Source organism: Electrona antarctica (genome assembly GCF_951216825.1).
Source record: "Electrona antarctica genome assembly, chromosome: 12".
Classification (NCBI taxonomy): domain Eukaryota; kingdom Metazoa; phylum Chordata; class Actinopteri; order Myctophiformes; family Myctophidae; genus Electrona; species Electrona antarctica.
Window position 1 is genome coordinate 30742920 of NC_136793.1, and position 21339 is coordinate 30764258.

The 21339-nt window shown below is 43.0% G+C and overlaps 1 protein-coding gene across 7 annotated transcripts in view; it reads left to right on the top strand.

Annotated features, from left to right (window-relative positions):
- Positions 1 to 1236: 1236 nt before the first annotated feature.
- Positions 1237 to 21339, top strand: part of LOC306934151 (ubiquitin-associated protein 2-like) — a 36744-nt gene continuing 16641 nt past the window's right edge. For 4 of the 7 annotated variants that reach the window (XM_079516649.1, XM_079516654.1, XM_079516652.1 and 1 more), the window contains exons 1-17: positions 1237 to 1395; positions 3590 to 3727; positions 5044 to 5121; positions 5286 to 5399; positions 5731 to 5917; positions 6120 to 6203; positions 9441 to 9504; positions 10844 to 10932; positions 13111 to 13163; positions 13575 to 13636; positions 13744 to 13975; positions 16448 to 16712; positions 16932 to 17072; positions 19069 to 19205; positions 19347 to 19549; positions 19741 to 19957; positions 20758 to 20797. In XM_079516649.1, coding sequence (XP_079372775.1) covers positions 3632 to 3727; positions 5044 to 5121; positions 5286 to 5399; positions 5731 to 5917; positions 6120 to 6203; positions 9441 to 9504; positions 10844 to 10932; positions 13111 to 13163; positions 13575 to 13636; positions 13744 to 13975; positions 16448 to 16712; positions 16932 to 17072; positions 19069 to 19205; positions 19347 to 19549; positions 19741 to 19957; positions 20758 to 20797 — 2062 coding nt within the window. In that variant the 5' untranslated portion in view covers positions 1237 to 1395; positions 3590 to 3631. Of the gene's footprint in view, positions 1396 to 1485; positions 2228 to 3589; positions 3728 to 5043; positions 5122 to 5285; positions 5400 to 5730; positions 5918 to 6119; positions 6204 to 9440; positions 9505 to 10843; positions 10933 to 13110; positions 13164 to 13574; positions 13637 to 13743; positions 13976 to 16447; positions 16713 to 16931; positions 17073 to 19068; positions 19206 to 19346; positions 19550 to 19740; positions 19958 to 20757; positions 20798 to 21339 lie in introns of those variants that run through there. The other 3 variants (XM_079516651.1, XM_079516655.1, XM_079516650.1) reach the window with 2 other exon arrangements.

A 21339-nucleotide genomic window follows, 5' to 3' on the forward strand; every position in this document is an offset into this window, starting at 1 on the left:
GAATGGCCCTCCTAAAGGCCTCACTGTGGGTTTGTTGGGCTTCCTCCTCACGGAAGACACAGCCTGGGGCTCCAACCCAAACTGCTCCCGGCCCCGGGTGCCGTCTACATTCTGGCTGTCACCCGTCTCTCCGGTGGTCACCAGACTGGCAGACTATTCCTGGTTGTCACGTAGTCTATTCCTATGAGTCACTATAAATAGAACAACTGAAACAAAAATACATTGCATGGATGCACCTGGGACGTATCCTCAGTGATGTATCCTAAGGTCATCAGGGTTTCGGGTCTCTCAACATCATACCCCTCACTCAGGTGACCCAGCCAGGGGTGATCAAGTCCCGACTTACGTCCCAGTAGCTACCCTCGATCAGTCCCATTAGGGAAAGATGGGGCTACACAATCCGATGCTCCGGAACTACTCTGCTGGAACTGGGAGTGAGAGGAACTGGCACGTGGACGGACTAGGCTCTGTCCGGGCCCCTCCTACGTCTCACCAGGTCCATTCCTGCTCTCACCAGGTCAGGACCTGTGCGTTGCACCAGTCTCCCAGCACGTCATTCAGGAGTGGTGGATTCTCGAGCCGCAATGGTTCTGCATCGTGGTGCTGCAGGCTCCACTTGCGGCTTGAGTGGCCCTCCTAAAGGCCTCACCGTGGGTTTGTTGGGCTTCCTCCTCACGGAAGACACAGCCTGGGGCGCCAACCCAAACTGCTCCCGGGTGCCGTCTACATTCCGTCACCCGTCTCTCCGGTGGTCACCAGACTATTCCTGGTTGTCACATAGTCTATTCCAAACACATTGGTGAAGAAAATTCTTGGTAAGAAATGTATTCCCAGATTTTATTAATATCCTCTGACTATGGGCTAAAGCAATGCAATGTGATGGACAGGTCCATCCATGGTGAATTCTAAATGGATTATTGCCCAATAATCACTTTTGAATCAAGCAATTCATAACTTTGAAATACAGGTGAGGTCCATTGTGAAATTGTAAGCACTAAATAAATTATCACAACTACTATGTGAATTTTAATTCATAAAAGACCTTGCGTCACCAGTGGTTTCTATTTTGAATAAACTATTGTGATCCGGTCTAGAGCCCACCTACTATATCTGGTAATTTGCACACGAACAAATACACGCACGCAACGTTTCCGTATCCGCTCTTAAGACAGACCGGATCAGCAACCTGCTAGGTGGAATTGATCACAGTCAGCTTTATAAAAGCTCGCTCTCGTGCATGACGCAGACGGAAAGGGAGAGTGCACGTGAACAGACCGGTTCCGATTGGTGGCTACGGCTCCTCGACGTTAAACAACGAACGAACGGCGCTGTGGGTCACGTGACGTGACGGCATCTGCTGTGCTGCTGCTGGGCTGGAGCGAAGCGTGTTAGCAGGTAAAGAAGAAAGGAAACCGTGTTGTCTTTTTGAGGGGAAACGTATCAATTTGGCACGACCGAACGCTGCTTGAACGGTTCATCGTAATCTTTAGTGGAGAAAGAAAAGGGGCGAGCGGTTGACAACAGGCGGCCGCCGTCCGAGTGTCGTTCCGCGGTTTAGCTGAAGCAGCGAGCATCGCTCCTTCTCCCAGTTATAATACAGCCAAGTTCGTCGTACGGCGGTCTCGCGCGGCCGAAAATAGGCAATCTGCAAGCTCACGTCCCGCAGCGGACGCGACGAGCTGTGATTTTGTAGATCAGCTATTTTTAGGCAACGGCATTGTACGGGACCGTCCGTTCACACATTCACATGCCCAGGGAACATTAGCATGCTGCCGATACTCTGCGGTGCGTGCGTGAACAGGCCACGCGCGTCATAACACCAAACTGTTTTGACGTGTTTAATATAAACGAGCTCCGTACACTTCATAATATCAGCATTGATGCTATTACGGAAATGGCACAACTTAATTGACTGGCTGTGGCGTTCCATTCGCTGCTCGGTGGCTTTTAGCCCCCTCGAAGCGGTCCGCTCATCTTAAAAAGGCTTCATTTTACACTTCGTAGCTCGACACAAAATAATGTGACGCATTTCATCTGAAAACAGTGTCGACATTTTGAAGTTGAAATTAGCGTGTTTTTCCCCATTCCTGTGTCGAGTGACTGCTCGCGCTGTGAAGCTAAAGGATACTAGCACACTAGCATCCCATCGGCGTCTTTCACACAAAGACGACTCGTCGTATTTTGTTTATTTTGGTCCCCGGTAGGAAGACATTCACTGATTTGACAGGTTGGTTCTGTGATTGTGCCAACCGTTATTAGTATGATCCACCATTACGGATAAATAACGTTATATGTAATGCCCCTGAGCTGACGTTGGTTGAGCTGAAGACATTAAAACACGAACAAAGAGTAAAACGTTTGCTAGCCTGGCTAAAGCTAATGTCAGCTCGTGTTTCTTTTTTAGTGTGAACTGTATAACGCAAGAAGTATGACCATAACGTTACTTTTGGGTGTGTGTTGTCGAGTGCCATGTTACATTCACGTTGCACTTTACGTCGACCAGTCACTCTTGAGTCTGGGCATTAGGATGATAGCGTTACATTAACGCGGAACAGTACTACAATTAGTTAATTACGCAATTTACATTAACGCTGTACATTACGATAACGTTACACTCACGCTGTTCGTTACAATGAAGTTACATTCACGCCGTACATTATTCGTATGAAAACTGTCAGACATGGAATGTCTGTTCGTGTTATCTATCACCCCAATGATTGGTTGTCAACATATTGTTTGTCAACATACAGTAGATCAGCAGTAGGCTGATCTACTGTATTTTAACAGCATAATTCTCATATACACTTTGTTATTAATAGTGAAAATTGCCAATCTACAAGCTCACAATGCTTTCTGTTTTGCCAGCCTGTAGATCTGCTATTTTCACTGAACGTTGGCCTATTTTTGTTGAATGTTAGCCTATATTGATATGCCCAGAATATTGACACTAAGTTTCATGTGGTCAAGTGCAACATGTAGGTCTACAACATTTACATTTGACACATCCAAGACAGCCTAGTTGAACATATAGTGTGCTGGCCTGTTGTGTCCGGGAATTTCGCCTCATATGCTAGACATGTTTTGTAGACTACCATATTTTAAGCAATTCCTATCTATACAAGTGTGGTGTTGGTGAGTTAACACATCCATGTGTTTGTGTCTTTGAGAGAGAGAACTGTAAGTTGACACTGGGACGTTCCCCTCTTGAGTGTCTAAATTTAACCTTGAGTTGGAGGTGGGTGACAGATGGGGTAATAGCATGCCGTAGTTGACAACAGCAAATCTCAGTCTATCCATGTACAGTATAGTGGATGCACTTGTGTATAGAGTAATATTTTGTAAACGGTATAAAATACTCCACAGGCCATTTGACACTTTGCTCTTTATTATTATTTTTCAACCACCTGGACACCTTTTCTTGTGGGAACCTTCACCAAAAATAGATCGCTTGCAGTGTGGCATATTGTGAACTTGTAAATTAGCATTTTTTTTGAATAGATTTAGCAGTATTATGTGAACACTGTGGACCGTCTCATATTGTCCTTCCCTGTCTTTAACCTCTTCTGTCCAATCTGTATTTCTCTTCCAGATTTTTCTATTTTGTACATACATTGTTTTGTATATACTGTATATGATGAGTTCAGTGGTCAGCAATCCACCCCGGGCTACTCGGGACAAAGCGCTGCCCACCACCACACAAACCACACAGCCACAGAAACAGATACAGGTGGGTATTATGGGCACACCACGGATTCTCTGTGTTTAAGTGTGTGTATCTAGACCATTTGACTTAAAACTTTGTGTATCACAGAGCATTGGTTCTCAAAGTGGCGTCTGGCGACACCCAGGGGGTGCCCAGCAAAAGTAATCAACACATTACAATAACAATAACTACTTTATCCATTTATACGTTGGCTATTCAAAAGTAGCAAATTTGCAGTAGGACTTGTACATCAAGCTGCCTCACGGAGAAACAGGAGATAGGTTCCTGCCCTATGGGCCTCATGGTGTGGCAAGGCTTACCTACAATCCTGCAGCATGGCACCAAGTGATGTGCTGTGAGCTTGTAGATCTTGTATTTTTGAAAATATGCTCGTTTCTTCTATTCACATGAATATCCCTCGCAGTATAGTTGAGAACCACTGTCACAGAGGACCCCACAGAGTGCAGTGCCATTGAATGCAGTCCTAAGTGGGAACTAAGTCTGTCGCATCGGCAGTTGTCCAGAAATTAGTGATGGGAACTATCAATATTTTCAGTGTACTGAATTATTAACATCTTATACTATTGTGTGATCCTGTATGCAGTTATTGACGGCAGACTGACTCAGATTACATCCAGTCATTCATTCACACACAAACAGTACTGACTTTAACCACCTCAAATCGTTTAGTAATGATCCCGTATCCCATTAAGTAATGATGCCGTAAGTTTGCCCAGTGCACAAGATCCCAGTCAGCTCACTGGCTGCATATAGATATAATCATTGGACAATGGAAATGGGTTCATTCTAACCAAACCTGTGCTTTTTGTTCACTGACTGCATACTATATTAGTCACTCTGCAAGATGTTCAGTCCAATGAGGAATGCCTGTCAGACGGACGGAAAAGAGCCTGCCTTCCTTTCAATGTTTAGTCCAAAGAGGAAAGGGGAATGGAATCTTGACCGACACAATTGTCTGGTTGTCTGTCTGTGTTGCTTTTATGCCCATATAATAGGTTATCTGAGATGTCATAGACTGGCGTACAAATAACTACTATGATAATGGGTACTGCACTCTGTCTGGACAGTGGCTACAACGGGTATCGCATAACCTGAGTTCTGTCAGTGCTTTTGGTAGAAATTATCTTATTGAAAGTATAACTAAATTGTATGTACTACTCGTTTTAAGTGCAAAGTCATTTTGGGAGATAATTAGTAAGCGGAGTACCATGTTTCAGTGACACATTCATGAACACAGATGAGGCCAGTTTTTTTGCTGTCTAAATATATGTGCACATTTCCAGGCTTGTTGTTCCTGACAGATTTTCTTTTTTTCCCAGGCCACAGCAGAACAGATTCGGCTGGCCCAGATGATCTATGACAAAAACGATTCAGATTTTGAGGACAAGGTCAAACAGGTAATATGAGTGCACAACACACCTGTTCATGTCTCAAGCGATGTTTTAACATATGTTTTGTAATAATATTGGTCCATGTCTCTGTCTGTCCGATGATTAGCCTTCTTTTTGTTGAAATCAGAACTACTTATGTTGAACGTTTGCCTCAATGAATGCCTCAACAGCTGATTGAGGTCTCTGGGAAGACTCAAGATGAGTGCATGGTAGCACTGCATGATTGCAACGAGGATGTCAACAGAGCCATCAATTTCTTGCTGGAGAGCACCACCTCTGACACAGTGAGCATCCATATGAGCATCCATATATTTCCAAACTCTTAACACATGTTCAGTTATCAAATAGTAGTGTAAGCTTTAAGCACTTATGAGAGAGACACTTAAACCGCAACAGCTTCCTGGGCACTGTATTAATGGCTCCCACTGATCCTAATAGTTAGGATCGACACATATCGACAGTTAAAAAGGGGATTCAATTATAATGATCAAGTTTTTTGCTACTTACTGTCCTCTACCTTTTATTAAGGCCATATTTGACATTCCTTCAAACTATTGCTTCAGAAGTATGCACTTATCTGTGTTTTAAAATGTATTTCTCATCCCTTTCTGTCAGAATTCCTGGGAGACAGTGCGAAAGAAGCGGGCCCTGGGGAAAGAGGGAGGGCCCTCAGAGATAAAGGAGACTAAAGAAAAGAGAGGAGGTGATAGGGATGGAAGCAGAGGTCGTGGTGGGTCGATCAGGAGGGGCCGGGGTGCCAGCCGAGGCCGTGAGGGTGAGAATGTCGGACAGGCAGGAAGAGGTGTGTGTGTGCCTCCTGTCAGACCGATAAAGGTCTATATTGTGCAGATTATGTATGATTATATAGACTGCTAAGTGACCACTGTCCTAAATTGGTGTAATTAATACAAAAATGCAATAATGAATATTTCATATGCTCCTGTTAGAATTAATATAGTTAAACATCTAATTTATCCATTACTTTGTCTTCCTTTGTTTTCCAGGCCGGTCAGAGGAGAATGGATTTGGATTTGAGTTTGCTCCTGGAGAGAGGGGGGCAGACCGTGGACGCAGGGGTAGGGGCAGAGGTGAGTAATACTAAAATGTAGGCATTTGGCTGGCAGACGGCCGCTCTCATCCAGAGCGACTTAATATAAGCAAGCAAGCAATACTGAGCATAATTGATGTGTAATTGAACAGTATTGACAATTTGCGACTGTGCATATGCTAGGGCTGTCGGTCGATTCAAATATTTAATCGCATGGTTGCCTATAGTTAATCACGATTAACACCCCATCGCCCAGGACGAAGTTCTTTGTCCTTTCTATTAGCGACGCCCAAGACGAAGTTTGATCCAAAAGACGAAGTTTATTGATATGAAAACAGATCGCATCGCTCCACAGCCTAGGAGCGCCTGTTGTGCAATCCTCATCGAAAAACTCCCTCCCCTGTTTAGCCGATGATGCAAAACAAACATTAAATTCTCTATTGTTAATGGGATTTAATTTGTTTAATTTCTCTTCATTGTCAATGGCGTTTTTAAAACAAACATTGAACTAAACAAACATTAAACCTATATCTTATATAACCTATATATAGGAGGTGCTATTATTATTATTTTTGCGGGAACGCCTACTGAGAAACTACTTTCTGGCCTTGACAGCCCATACATCCAAACAGAAAAGTCCTATCTGATTGTATTAAACTCTACTAGTAGTATATACATAGTTAAGCGGAGACTCCCAGGCTCACGGTGATGTCAAATTCGCCGTTTCACATTCATCACCATTGATGTTAACTTTTTGCAGAGAAATGCTATTTAAATTATCTCCTCACATCGAGTATTTTAGCTTCATAATCTGCCATGTTTCCCTCAGATGAATACACTTACAGTATAATTTAGTATTAATTTTTGTCTACTGTGTTCTGAGCAGAGTAGTAGCTTTTAGAGTACTGCATATGTTTTTGGTGATGTTGCTGGCAGCACAGCTATTTGTGTCTGCTGGCAATTATTGCATGTGGCAGTCTACATGTCTGGAATGCCCTGGGTCCCTGCAGCTGCTTGGTAGTTGGGGGAGGGTAGTTTGATAGATGAATGAAGAAGTTGAGAAGATGGACAAGAAATTGGCAGTATTTATGAAATTTGGTAGGTGGATTAAAGGGCTTCACCCCTTTTGCAACCAGATCTTATTGTAATGATGTTTGGTGGACAAGAAACACTTTCCTGGGGTTTTTACGTGGGTAATATGTGTTTTTAGATATTTTAGTATTTCAAAGTGTCCATTGGGTCCATGATATCATGGACTACAATTCCCATAATGCTTTGGGCCACTGCTCCTTTTTGTGGATAGGGGGAGGGCTGTCTTACTGAGACAACATGTAGTCCAGGAAATAAGTGAGCCCAGTGTCCATGACATCATGGAGCCCATGGACACTTTGAAATACTGAATATCTAAAAACACATATTACCCACATAAAAATGTTTCTTGTCTCCCAAACATTAAAATAAGATCTGGTTGCAAAAGGGGTGAAGTGGCCTTTCAAAGAATAATTGTTTGAGCGTGAGGGAGAGTTATTCCTGAGTTGAGCTTATTTTTGAGTTGTACTGTACTGTACTGTACTGTACTGTACTGTACTGTACTGTACTGTACTGTACTGTACTGTACTGTACTGTACTGTACTGTACAAGCTCTCCTCCTTGACCTCTGTCTGTGTGTTAGGCTGCACAACAGTGACACTCTGCACAACAGTGACACTTGGTGGTGACAATATGCTACTTCCGTGCTCGGACACAGGGACGGTCACAGGGCCACACACGCATAGCTGTCTATAGGAGTGGTTGCACCACTCAAAAAAAGAATAGCATACAAAAATGATTGAGCATTTTACCCTCCCCCCAGAGTTCCCGCTCTGAAACACAACCCCGGTATCTTGTACCATTAACAAAGATACATTGAAATGTAATATACATCTTCAAAAATAGAAGGAATTAATACAATATTAGACACAATACACAAACAAAAGAATATAATAATAATAATGACAAAATTCAAAATAAAGACAATTACAGTAGGGTCAGTGTTATGAGTTAAGGATTGTTGTCTGCCGCGTTCATCCTCTCAATATATGTTACCACGTATGCCGCCATTGGCCGAGATCTACGTCAATTAAAGCTCATTATTTAATAAGGTTGCCAAATGGTGTAAAACTTTAAAGCACCAGCGTACCCTCTTGTGGAGTAGCAAATCTGATTTGAGCTTATTTTTAATTCATTATTTGTTGTTCATCAAATGCAGTGAGACAGGAAGGTTTATTTAAAAAAATCACTCCTGTGTGAAGTGAGGGGCGCTCTTATCATCATGGATCATCTCATACTGGCCAATCAGAATGCCTGTTGCCACAAATTTATGCCATATTTGGTGGATATTTGACCTAATTTCTCCTTTCATTGTCAATGGCAAATATTGAGACGTGTGGGGTCAAAAGCTGTATATAGGAATATACCTGTGTGAAGTGAGGGGCGCTCTTATCATACATCATCATGACATAACATGTCGATTTGCTCAGACACATATGACGTAAATTCTCGTTTAATAGAGGGTATGCGCATGCTTAAAGTGAATGGCACATCGAGTAGCAAATCGAGTGGCAAAGCAACATGCAAAGAGTTTAACATTGTTTAACGTTGTTTAATGCAATCAGATTGGACTTTTCTGTTTGGATATATGTGCTATCAAGGCCAGAAAGTAGTTTTTTGCCACTAGGTAGGCATTCCTGCATAACTTCCGGGTTTGATTTACCAGTGGTGATGATGTCACGCGCATACTCTCTATTGTCAATGGGAATTTCATCTTTGTGTAGGACGAAAATAGCTGATTTGCTCAGACACGTATGATGTAAATTCTCCATTCATTGTCAATGGCATTTAATGTTTGTGTTGGGACAAAGATCTACACTATAGCTGAATATAGGAGGGGCTAGTGCCCCTCAAAAATCACACTTATGTGAACTGAGGGGCGCTTCTATCATCATACATCACATTCCGTGCTCAGACAATCAAATCATCACGAATGTGGTACACACAAAGCTGGGCATAGGAGGGGCTAGCGTCCCTCAAAAAAAGATCAAACCTTTCCCTGTTAATATAGGAGAGAGAAAAAAACCGTAAGAACTTGAATGTTAAACATCCTTGTGTTGGTTACTAGGCTAGCTTGAGTAAATCTGCGATGGGATATGCTTGATGACCTTGTTTGCACTCAAGACTTAAAATGTATGAACGTTCCCAGGCAGCTGAGGTCATTTGGTGCTTTTGTTTGTGTCCTCAGCGGTAGGGGGTCGTGGCACAGGAAGAGCAGCTGTTGGAAGCAGGTTCGCCTCCCAAGCAATGGGGTGAGTGAGACTGTATTTTGTGTTTTGAGATAAAAACAGATTATGATCTGAACTTGCAAAAAATATTTTTCTGAATTAGATCTGCACAATGAATCAAATTATAGTGATTTAATGGCTGACATCATATCACTATCATACTATCATTCACTCAATGTCTGTCTGAATGAATGTCTGAAACACTGTCGTATCTCCTCACTGTGTGAAAAGTCAGAGCGATTGGTGCAGGCAGGCATTGACCATAATATTACGGAGGTCTTAACGAAGCCCTTTTTTCACTTAAACAAATTATTGATTAATAATTTTATTAGTGCATTAAAATTTCCCATCGACTTACATGGGAAAATGCGAAAACTCACAGTATTTTTCTCTCAGAAACCGTCGGAGCTACAGTTACAACACTTCCGCCATTTTGACTTTTATTCAAAACACACGTTTTGCTCTTCCACCTACAGCTTTTTTGATTAAACTTTAATCAATGGAGAGCCCAAAGTAATTCCATTTTCATCCATAGAGGGCACCGCAAATGCAGAATTTTAAAACATTTATTCCTAATACATGCTTTTTGGAGGATAAATCCCCTTCCTAGTTACTTGCACATGAACACAGGGGTGACTTGTCATTGTAATTGGCTAGCTAAATCAGTACTACTTGCGGGTCCATTATACATACCAACACTCCTACAGTCATGAGTCCGAGATCCTACCCAAAAACCTAACCCTAACCGCACGCGGATGGCATGGTGATATTTAACCCGCCACGGGTTAGTTTTAACCTGCAACACATGTCGGGAGCCACTGGTGATATTAAACCTGCAGCATAGGTTAGTTTTAACCCGCAACACATGTCGGGAGCCACGGGTGATTTTAAACCCACAGCACAGGTTACTTTTATCCTGCAGCGCATGTCGGGAGCCACGGTGTTGTCGGACTAATGACTGTTGGTTACGTATACTCTCCGCGGCAAGTGCCTCTGACACCAGACTGATTACACCTCGAAATACATACATGTACATCAATAATAGGATCTATTACATCGCTGTACCCACACTGTACATAATTTGGTGTTCATATATTTGAACGGGTAAGGACTAGTTTATATAATCATGACACTTCATTCAAATAAGATCAGGTCTACCTGGCATGACATTACAAGAGGACATTACCAATCGTGACGAATAATATTTTTTTGCCCCCGCGAGCCATAAATGAATTGTACAGCCCAGTGCGCTGTTCATACAGGGCACAATAACGAACGATATGAGCGTCCCTGTCCCTTGCTTAACTTCACCCAATCCCAACTTTTTCCTACTTACATTCCTTCTACCCCCTCTTTCTTCTAGGACATTCAATCCAGCAGACTATTCGGCAAATTCAGGAGCGTCACGCCAAGACACCTGGGAAGTGGATGGAAATGAGGCTGATGGATCTGGTAAGAGGGTGTACCCAGCAACACCCAATACCCAGGCATTGGCTGTTTCATTAAAATCTTAGATAAACATTTTTGAGTGGTGTAAACCACTCCTACAACTGGCTTTTTTTGTGCAGAAAAAATGAGCATGGTTGCCCTGTTGTAATGATGTAATGAAATCACACCCGGGTGAACATAGCAACCATGCTCATTTTTTCTGCACAAACAAAGCCAGGTAATGAAATCACACCCGGGTGTGATTTCATTACGTCAGACATGATTTCATTACGTCAGACAGACCTTACACCACTCAGTTCACACGGGTGTAGTTGGAAGTAGATATTAAGATTAATTCGTAAAGGTAGGAGGAGTAAAGAGCATTGTGTATATGTGTATTTATTTATTTATTCATTCACACAAAACAGCAGCCAGCTACCACAACATTGTTAGCCCAAAGTAAATGCGCACAATTTACCAGTGGTGTGCCACTGCTGCTGAAATGTGAGTGCCACTGGTGAATTTGTCTGTAAATGATTAGTTATACGTGATCCGTTGTGAGCTTGTAGTTCTGATTTTCGTTGCATGACAGCATGGTGAAACAAAGTATGAACTGGGCTTTATTCTGAGACTCCTTTCTCATGAGTCACAAGATTCAATATTACATCCATGACTGTCTGCTGCTGGTGGTTGTTCATTAGCATGGTAATGTAGGATGCATGCATGCCATGGACACATTTAACTTGGGAGCGAATATAGTTTCTACTAGGTCTATTCCGACTATTTGCAGAACAACGTGCTTCATATTCAGGTCAATAATCTTTTGCTTATCTGATCATCTCAGGATATTAAATAAAGTTACAACTGTAGATCTGTTCGTTTTGGCAAGAAAGCAACACTGTTGCGCTATGGAGTGTATATATTAATTAAGCTTTTGTTACAAACATAATCATTTGATTGCAATGTCCAAGGGAACAGCTGTACAATTAACATTTGGAAGATCCATAATCTTTCATACAAAAAGATAGAAGCCTCAGTATTGCCCATATGATGCCCTGAGTTCCTCAGGGCCATCTTGTGCCTGACACCTGTCAATATCATACACATGACTTCTTATTTTGTAAAATAAAAAATAAAAATCACACCCGTGTGAACTGAGTGGTGCAAGGTCTTATATAGCCTGATCAGCTGTGGTCTGACGTAATGTCAGTGACCATAGTAACCATGCTCATTCTTTTGGGTACCACGTACAGTTACACGGGTACACGTACAGGTACACGGGTACAGACAAAGCTGGTTGTTGGAGTGGTTTGCACCACTCAAAAGGAAGATTCATTCACCGCCGCTGGTAAGAATGGTGGTCCCTTATTGGCTGTTGATGGTAACTAAGGTACATTTCAAGGTTGGTATAAGGTCAATAACGGGTCTAAAGTATTTAGAACAGCAGTTGTAATAGACATTAGTTCTATTACAACTGCACGCTCTGCCTGCTCACAAGTTGGCACCTCGACAGTGCATTTCTAGCGAGCAGAGCCTACGTACTAACTGTGTTCGGTTGCGTATGTCGGTGGTCCCCATGGCCAATCAGGGATATTGTATTTTTGGTGGCGTCGCTCGGCCAATCAGGGATTGACTGACGTAACCAGGTTGTGCGCTCTGCTCACGCACAAGTAGGCCATACATGGCCAACTTATGTGCGAAGCACAAGTTGGCAGCTCGACAGTGCATTTCTAGTTGTGTCTGTGAACAACATAAAACTTTAGTTTTTTGGTACATTTCTGGTCCATTTTCAAGGCTTTATCTGGTAGTGACAGTAATGGTGGGAGTGAGAGATGGGAAAGGAGAATCAGCAACGGGTCACTAAGAGCCCCAACATAGACCATTTTTCATGGACTAATCATTACCAATCGTGACTTATCGGGTGCATCCCTCCACCCGATAAGCACTCCAGTGGGGTAGCTAAAATGGTTAGGGATTCTGCCTGGTATGGGTCAGTTGAAAATGGGTTCCATGCCAATGCCATCTTGTATCATAACCTTGATGTGGAGATGCACCAGAAATGGAGCATTGTCTGCAGCTTGGATACAAGGTTCTACAACTTATGTGCGACCAGTAAGATTGAATGCTCAAGACATCGAAGCTCTTGCTTTGGGGGTCATTGTTTGTTTTTTATTGACATTGTCTGTTTTCTTGCTCTCTTAGGAACATGGAGGGGAAATCTGGAAGACTGGGCTTCAGAAGACTGGAATGAGGATGTAAGATGATCCTTAATTCTGAGCCGTGTCTGTTTGAGAGACCGGTTAACTGTATTATTGAATGGGGTGATAATGCTGTTTCAAGCAGAGATGATGATGTTTCAAGCATATGTCAAACCTTTTTGGAATAATCCAGTTTGTGAATCCTTGTATTTGAAATAGTTCTAGAGCTTGATTCGGACTTCAGAGACAGCGTTTACTTCCTGGTATCACATCTTTTTTCAAAGCAGTATTTGACATATTACTTGCTAACATGTCTGCTGATATTCGTTCATTGAAAAGCAGGACCCGTTTTGTGTACCATTTTACTATCTGTGTTTTGTAGCATATTCATGACAGAGTTGAAGTTGTTAGACATAGTGTTTTAACATATCCAGCCATGCCATTATCATTTCTCTTTTTATCCTTCAGTTGTCTGAGACCAAAGTATTCACTGCCTCTGCTCCAGTAAACCACATCACACCTGGACACAAGTAAGAGATGCTTACAACCTAAGATAACTTTTGGCAAATATCATGCTGCATTTGGACAAGAAGACTGACAATCTGTTCCATCTGTCCCCCACTATCTTTTCTTGCAGCATGAACCTGTCCACCCTGCTGCCCAAGGCAGGAGCAACCGCCGAGGGGTCTGTTGACAACGACTTGGTGGGCATAGTAGATGGCCCCTCTGCTGAAGGTTTGGGCCAAAGCCTGGTGTTCACCAACTCCCACCACAACGGACGCACTGCAACACACAGCTACGCACACGCCGCCACCAACAGCTATGCCCGCGCTGCCTCCGCTAGTACCACCTACGCACATGCCGCACTGGTGAGGACAAACGCATGTATTTATAATCTGCATATGGACATTATGCAGTTTCACAGATGGCTATGTTCATTAGGGATGGGATTCGGCAAGGCCAGACCTGCCAACCTGTACGCATTTTGCGTAGCAGGTAGACATTTTGAATTAAAGTACGTTTGCACGATTTGTCACTGTAAAGTAAGCAAATTGTCAAGTTTGATTGTGCAGTACTCAAGTCTACACGGAGTACACGCTCATAAGAGCACACAGATATCCCCCAGGAGTCATGCCCTAATAATACTTTGAAGTAATAGCAATTAGCAACTGTCTCTTTCTGTCGATCGCTCTCCCTGTATTCAGACTAAAGGTATATGCCAGTATGGCATTGTGTGGAAAGACTGCTTGCTTATTGTTGCGATCTTTATAAATGTATTATGTTTCACTGACTTATACTGTACTTGTACTATATTCAATTAAATCATCTATAACCTTTAAGTTAAACTCATAATTTCTGTCAACTTAAAAACATTGTTTTATTAAACATTTAGCAAAGGTCAAGTGGCCGTGCCCCTAAAATTCTAGGCCTGGCTGCAACTAATGAGTATTTTAATAATCGATATATTGGAACGTGCGTGCCTTTCAAATACTACCGAATTGTGGACTTCACTCATGCAAAGTCCATCTTGCAGATATTGCAAGTAATTATTTTCTTTTTCTTTTAAACTGAAGTTCCAAGAATACGCTATTATCGCTATAATGTCCATCTATTCTATCCCCTTAAACTTTTATATAACTTGCCTATTCCAAGTTGCAACCAAAATGTTGATGAAACATAACGGCTTTGCAGTTAGCATTGATGAGCAGCTGCAATCAATCTAGTATTAAACACGCAATTTATTCTCTGGTAGCCTACAGTGTTGCGCCCGGAATAGAGCACCGAAGTCCTGACGTCACTGCCCTCTACTGTCAGCAGGTTCATGTACTTTTATTTGCATTGTAATCTCCATAGGGGGATTTTAGATCGCCTCATATAAGAACTGTGTTTGAAAAATAAACCGATCACCCCGGCCTTTTCACTCATATGGATATGAAGCATCGACTGAAGGTGGAAATGTACAAATATACCCAAAGAGTAACAAAATAAGCGTTAGAAACGAGTCAAACAACCCAGAGACTACATTTCCGGGTAAGCAGGGTGGCTGCATCTGCCCGTCGCACAACAGAAACTGAATGTCAATTACGTTTATTTTATTGATATTTAATGTTTCGTGGTTAGTACGAGTCGAGTCACCACCAGTTGAGCTTACGTCAACGAGGAATCTCAGGAACGCAATGTGTTGACAGCTGGGCGTGACGTATATTAGCAGCGACATTGCCTTCATATGTAGTTTCAAGGCTTTTGCGGCCACGTTAATTCCATTTTCTCCAGAAACTGGCTGTATCAAATATGAATGGACATCATTAACGACGCACAGCCACTCCCCTGACAGAAAGGCCGGGGTGGTCGGTTTATTTTTCAAACACAGTTCTTATATGAAGCGACCTAAAATCGCCCTATGGAGATTTAAATGCAAATAAAAAAATACATGAACCTGTGTGTTGGTGCCCTCTACTGAAAGTGACGTCAGACTTTAGTGCTCTATAGCCTATATTTAATGCCATGCCATGATGGGGCTGCCACAAGTTCAATAACTCAGTTCAAGCCTGGATTATCTTTCGCCGCACGATGGCGTCGTGCAGATAACATGCGATGTAGGCTACAAGACCACAGATGGGACACGTTGTCAGCCTGTAGATCAGCTCTTACACAATGTATGTGCATTGTGCAAAGACAAAGAACAAAGAAATCCAATAGCCTCGTGAGGCGCGCAAAAGTTGATAAATGCGATGACCCCCCCCCCCCCTCTCCGTTTACTGCTGTGTGTGTGTGTGTGTGTTACAACGAGATGGTACCTTCCCAGCGGAGAAGGGGACCCGCAGCCTGTGAAAAAACGTAAACATATATGCCCGCCCCTATCCAATCAGAAGCCTTCCCAGCCCCAAAGCTGCTGCGGAATGAAATAATGGGATTTAAACACTCATTCGCAATGACCATTTCCTATGTAAACTCGTAGCAAAAAACTTTGCTTCTGAATTATTTTATTCAGAAGTTTTTATTCGGAATGAAAAGCCCTCATGTAACCACGGCCATTGTAATGAAAGTGAGATGGTGCATTCCTCCTTAGCTAGTTAGCTTTGCTACCGTTATCGCTGAAAAAACCTATTCAAGTGTAGAAACAACTGCTGATTTATTATTGGTCAACAAATGTTGCAATACATTTGTATTGATTAGTTGTTGGAGGCCTACTATGAATTGCCCAGAAGTACTTGGTCTTTAATTGAAACTGAATCACAGGAGAACATTCAGATGTTTTTATACTGATGATGGAGAAAGATTAACACCATTCTTCTCATTGCTTTGTCATTTTCTCATTGCTTTCTCCTTTGTTATTTTAGTTTCCACCCCAGTCTTCGGTCCTTGGGTCTGGTTTTGGTTCTCTTAGCGCGCCTAAACCCGTCCCATCCTCCGATACCAGGATACCAGAGCACCTCAATGGGCCACGACTTGGCCAGAGAGCCAATCAGACATTGGTCACTGCTGGCAACAGCAGTGCTGCAAAGGAAATCAGGCCTCCCTCTATTCAGAGCCCCGCACCCATCTCCTCTTCCCATCTCCCATCTCCTCAAAGGGTGGAGAATGGTCCTGTTACTGCACCTCACTGTAAGTTTCCCATTCAAAATCCTATAGATCTTGAATTGTAAGGCAATGATTTATTTGATGGTCTGTTTGGAGAAACTTTGAATTAAAAACTACATTGGGAAATAACATGATTCACTGTCCCACTGAAGCATAATATGTTAATAAAATCTAAGTAATCTCAGGAATCTTTTATCAGTATATTTTCAATAATGTTAGACTATGTTCCCCTTCCTCCTACAGTGGAACTGAAGCTCCAGCCAGAGCCATCGGCGGTGCTCAGCCAGCTAGCTCAAAGGCACCAACAGTCCAACATGATTCTTCCCACTGTTGACCCCCTTGGCCTGCCTCAGTCGCACGCACCTCAGGTCCCCATACCTCCAGGTAGGGAATTTACTATTTAGGCATTTAGCAGACGCTCTTAATCCAGAGCGATTTACAATAAGCAAGAACAAAAAACATGGTAATACATTCAAAACATAAAAAAGTCACATAAAATTTTAAAGGGATAATGGTTAATCAAGAAATGATCACATAGTGATATTTGTCAGGTGAAAGAAGCGCCGTCTCCGTTGTGCCCCCCCCCCCTTATTATTGTCTCCACCAGGCCGAAGGCATGGGGAGAGAGTATGTTTTGCACTCCGTCCGTGTGTGTGTGTGTGTGTGTGTGTGTGTGTGTGTCCGTCCGTCTGTGAACAGCTAATCTCCGCCACCGTTAACCTGGTCGATGCCAAACTTTGCACACACACTCCCTGGATGCCAACGATGAACCTCTGCCCCACATTTTCCAGAACGGCCTCCATGAGGCAGCGTTTCACATATTTTACCTAAAACTGCACCGATCTGCGTGAAACGTTCCATGCACACTCCCTAGAGGCCAAGGATAAACCTTTGACCTGCATTTTCCGCATCTGCCTTTTATAGCGCCACCAGGAGGCCGACTTTTGTAAAACACATTTTTTGATATTACTCCTCCAGATTCTGTCCAAAAATCTCACAAATCGTTACACAGTATCTCTATGGTCATGTGCTCAAGTCGGATCTGTCCGATATTTCATATTCCATCCTAATTGGCTATAATTGGCTTTCACAGTTTGCAAGATTGCCCCGTTTTGAACAAAAGCCTCAAATCATGAACGCAGCATGCAATTTACGTGAAATCTTTCACACATTTTCTTACTAGGCTGAGGAATATATCCCACCCTTTTCACATTGGCCTGTTATAGCGCCACCAACAGGTTGATTTTTGCAAAACACATTTTTGGAACAAAATGCCTCAAATCATCCAATTGCCATCAAAGGCGTATGAAGAAATGGCACCCTTTTCACATTGGCCTATTATAGCGCCACCAGGAGGCCACAACCTGACCTGCCCTGGTGGAGACCTGTGCCCCGAGGGGCACTTTCTCTAGTTTTAGTAATGTGTATGTTTGTGTGGCACAACTCACAACCTCTTGCTTCGCGGCTGTTTTGCGTTCGTTTACGACAATCTGTGTGTGGTTCAATGACTTTTGTTGTGGCTTTGCATTGGCTGCACTGCGCTGTTTCAGCTGCGTTTGGTTTGAAGTTATATCGAGTACTAGTTATATCGATACTCTTCCCTGTCACCCCGTGAGTGTGACTGTGATCATGCTTCTCTGCTGTGTTGCGCTGCAGTGTCTGTCTGCAGCCTTGGCTGCCAGGGATATTTGCCGCTCCCCTTCCCATTGGCTAGAGGGCAGCTTTGCCGTTGCTTGGTGTCCCATTGGCCAGAGGAGCCAATCGGGTTATTCCATCAGTATGACTAGGGCTAGAACAGGTCGTCTAGTTTTCGTGAACTTCCATTAGTCAGGTGGTTTCACCTGACAAAAATAGCCATCAAGTAGCACTTTAGTGGTCTCCGCAGGCCAGGCTATGTTTTTACTCCTGTACATCCATCGGCCTCAGGTTGATCTGGGTGTCTCATGGAGGTTGAGTGGAATCGGCTTCTACGACATTTTCTAAATTATGTCCAGAGAACTTAAATCCAGACTTGTCCAATTCAAAATCTTAAATACGTTTATTGGACACCCACCAAATTACATATAGCAAAATTCTGAGACTGTTGCTGGTAGTGCCAGGAGGAGGAGGGCACTCTCATGCACTACACATGCTGTGGGACTGCCCTTTAAATCATTTACTGCCAGAATTGATTCTCGGTGCATTTAGCTTCTGCCACGTCTATGAAGCCGGAAGTTTTATTTTGAAGACCACTGTGTTGGTCTGGTGACAGAGAATGTGACCCCAGGAAACCCTTCTTATTTTGACCTATTTTCACTTCACAGCAGCAATCTTCTGAACACCAAAGTAGCGATGGTTATGAACCCAGTGCGGTATAGTGAACTGAATCTACCTCCCTCAGGTCATGAGTTCTGCCTTCCTCCAGCCAGAGACGGGGCCTCCCCCGGAGGGAAGTTGTCAGGCATGGAGCACCCCATCTCAGAACCCCCACTGCGGCAGATGAAGACACAAAGGCGTAGAGTACCTCCCCTGTCAAAAGTAAGTTACTGAGATTCGTTAAATGGACGCAAACATTGACCACATGTAATGTAAAATAGAGGTCTACATGGAACTGGATAAAAAATGCCTTGTGTTTATTGTCTTCCATCACACATTCTGGTAACATGCTCTTCTTCCCAGATCCCGTCCTCAGCAGTGGAGATGCCGGGCTCAGCAGATGTGTCTGGTTTGAATGTCCAGTTTGGAGCTCTTGACTTTGGCTCTGAAGCTAGCACTGGATCTGTGGATATGGGCCAGGCAGCCAGGGAACCGGCTCCTGTTCCTACTCCAGTGACCACACCGCACTCTCAGAGCAACTTGTACTCCAAGACTGGACCTGTCAGGTGGGCAGGAGTGGTGTGTTTTTATTACATGAGAGAGGGTATAAGAGGTTCTGTTATTTCACTCGCCTTAATTCATATAATCAAAACATTGGTTGTGTGTTGTATTTTACCCAAGCAACATTTCTTAGCCATAATTTCAATATAAAACCTTTTGTTGTTACTTTTCTTCCATTTTGGTCTACACTATCCAGTGACGCCATGAGCAGTTTGCCCACCATGCACCCAGCGGTATCAGACCCTAGCTTCCCCTCCCCATCCCTGGGTCTGCCCAGTGCAGCACCTCCACCTTCCTCCTCTGCAGTCCCTTCGTTGGCCAGCCGGGTGGAGAGCAGTGGCCCTAGGACCCTCCCTCCCCACCTGGGTTTCTCCCAGAACAAGGATGTTCCCTCAGCTGCTGGACCACTCACGGTGAGAATCTCCTCTCGAGGTATAAGATAAACTAATAACGATGTGTCCTCACTGTCCAATATTTAGCTATCCATAGCAGGTAGTAAGGTACTGAACTCAATGGTTTATCTTCATCTTAGGTGTGATGGTGAATGAAGCCGCACAAATCGCAATGCGGTGTTCCCAATTCCCATTGCAAGCAAATCATTAAAGGAGAACTTAAACCATTTTATGCCATATCTTCATATAATTGGTCCTCACTAATGCTCATAAAATGGAACAATTTTCATCTACTCACTGCATCTCTTTTTATCATTATTTGTGTGGACCTATTATATGAAGATAGGTTGAAAAGTGGTCCTTTAAGTAATACATAAATAAAACTTGCCAACATAATGTTGATAATGGTGTCACAATAGTTTAATTACTCCTAAAAAGATGTATTGTTGAATAACTTAATGATATATGGAGGCTAGTGAGAAATAACAGCGTTCAAGCGAAGTGGCGTACACATAAACGACATGCGCATCAACGCTGTGAGCGAACGCGGCGCAAAAACACGCAAGTGTGGTACTCCAATGTTGGCAGGTCTGGAAATGGTAGCATCTTATGATGACCATTAGTGATGACCAGTTATATGAAAATGGGTGGAGTACTCTTTCACTTCAGTGCCGTTTTCTTGGTGTGTATGTAGGGTGTTAATATTTCACATCATGCTGTTTGACCTTTTCTCCATTAACGAACACTTTGATGGGTATAATTAAAGCAAACCCTTATTGAAGTTTAGTGATTAGTCAATGAGATGAGTTTTCTTCTTACAGAATGGTTACGGTGGTATGAAGACGCAGACCACACAGGAGGGTAAGTACTCGACACCATCTCTCTTTCTGGAGTGGCCATTTAAAGCTAATATAATTATTGATTGCTAAAAGCATCCGGTGGGAAGTAAAAAGGTTCAGTGCAGGGGAAATTGTGATGAGGTTGGGTGGGGCCTTTTGCACTGAGCTTTCATCCTTTTATTGTTTTAAAGAAGCTATAACATGCATTTTAAAAGTTTTTAATATATTGTTTATGTCCCTCAAACTTATTTCTAATGGTTTGAGCCTAAATCACCACTGATATAACCAGTCCAAGTAATTTCTTTCTGGCCTCTGAAGCAGTTTTAGCTGCAGTACCACAATGTCCTGATGCGGTGGGGGCGCTGATATGCAAATGATATGCAAATCGTTGAGTCATTATAATGCAAATGCTAGATCAATCTGGGAACCCATCTGCAAAAAAAGAAAACACCCTCTGGTGTTTGTTAACTTTGAATTTGCCTCTGGGGCAGGCCTCAATAGAATGTGTATAACAGGAAGTTGGCCCATTTGGCCTGGCCTCAGCCCTCCACTGTGGTGTGCCTG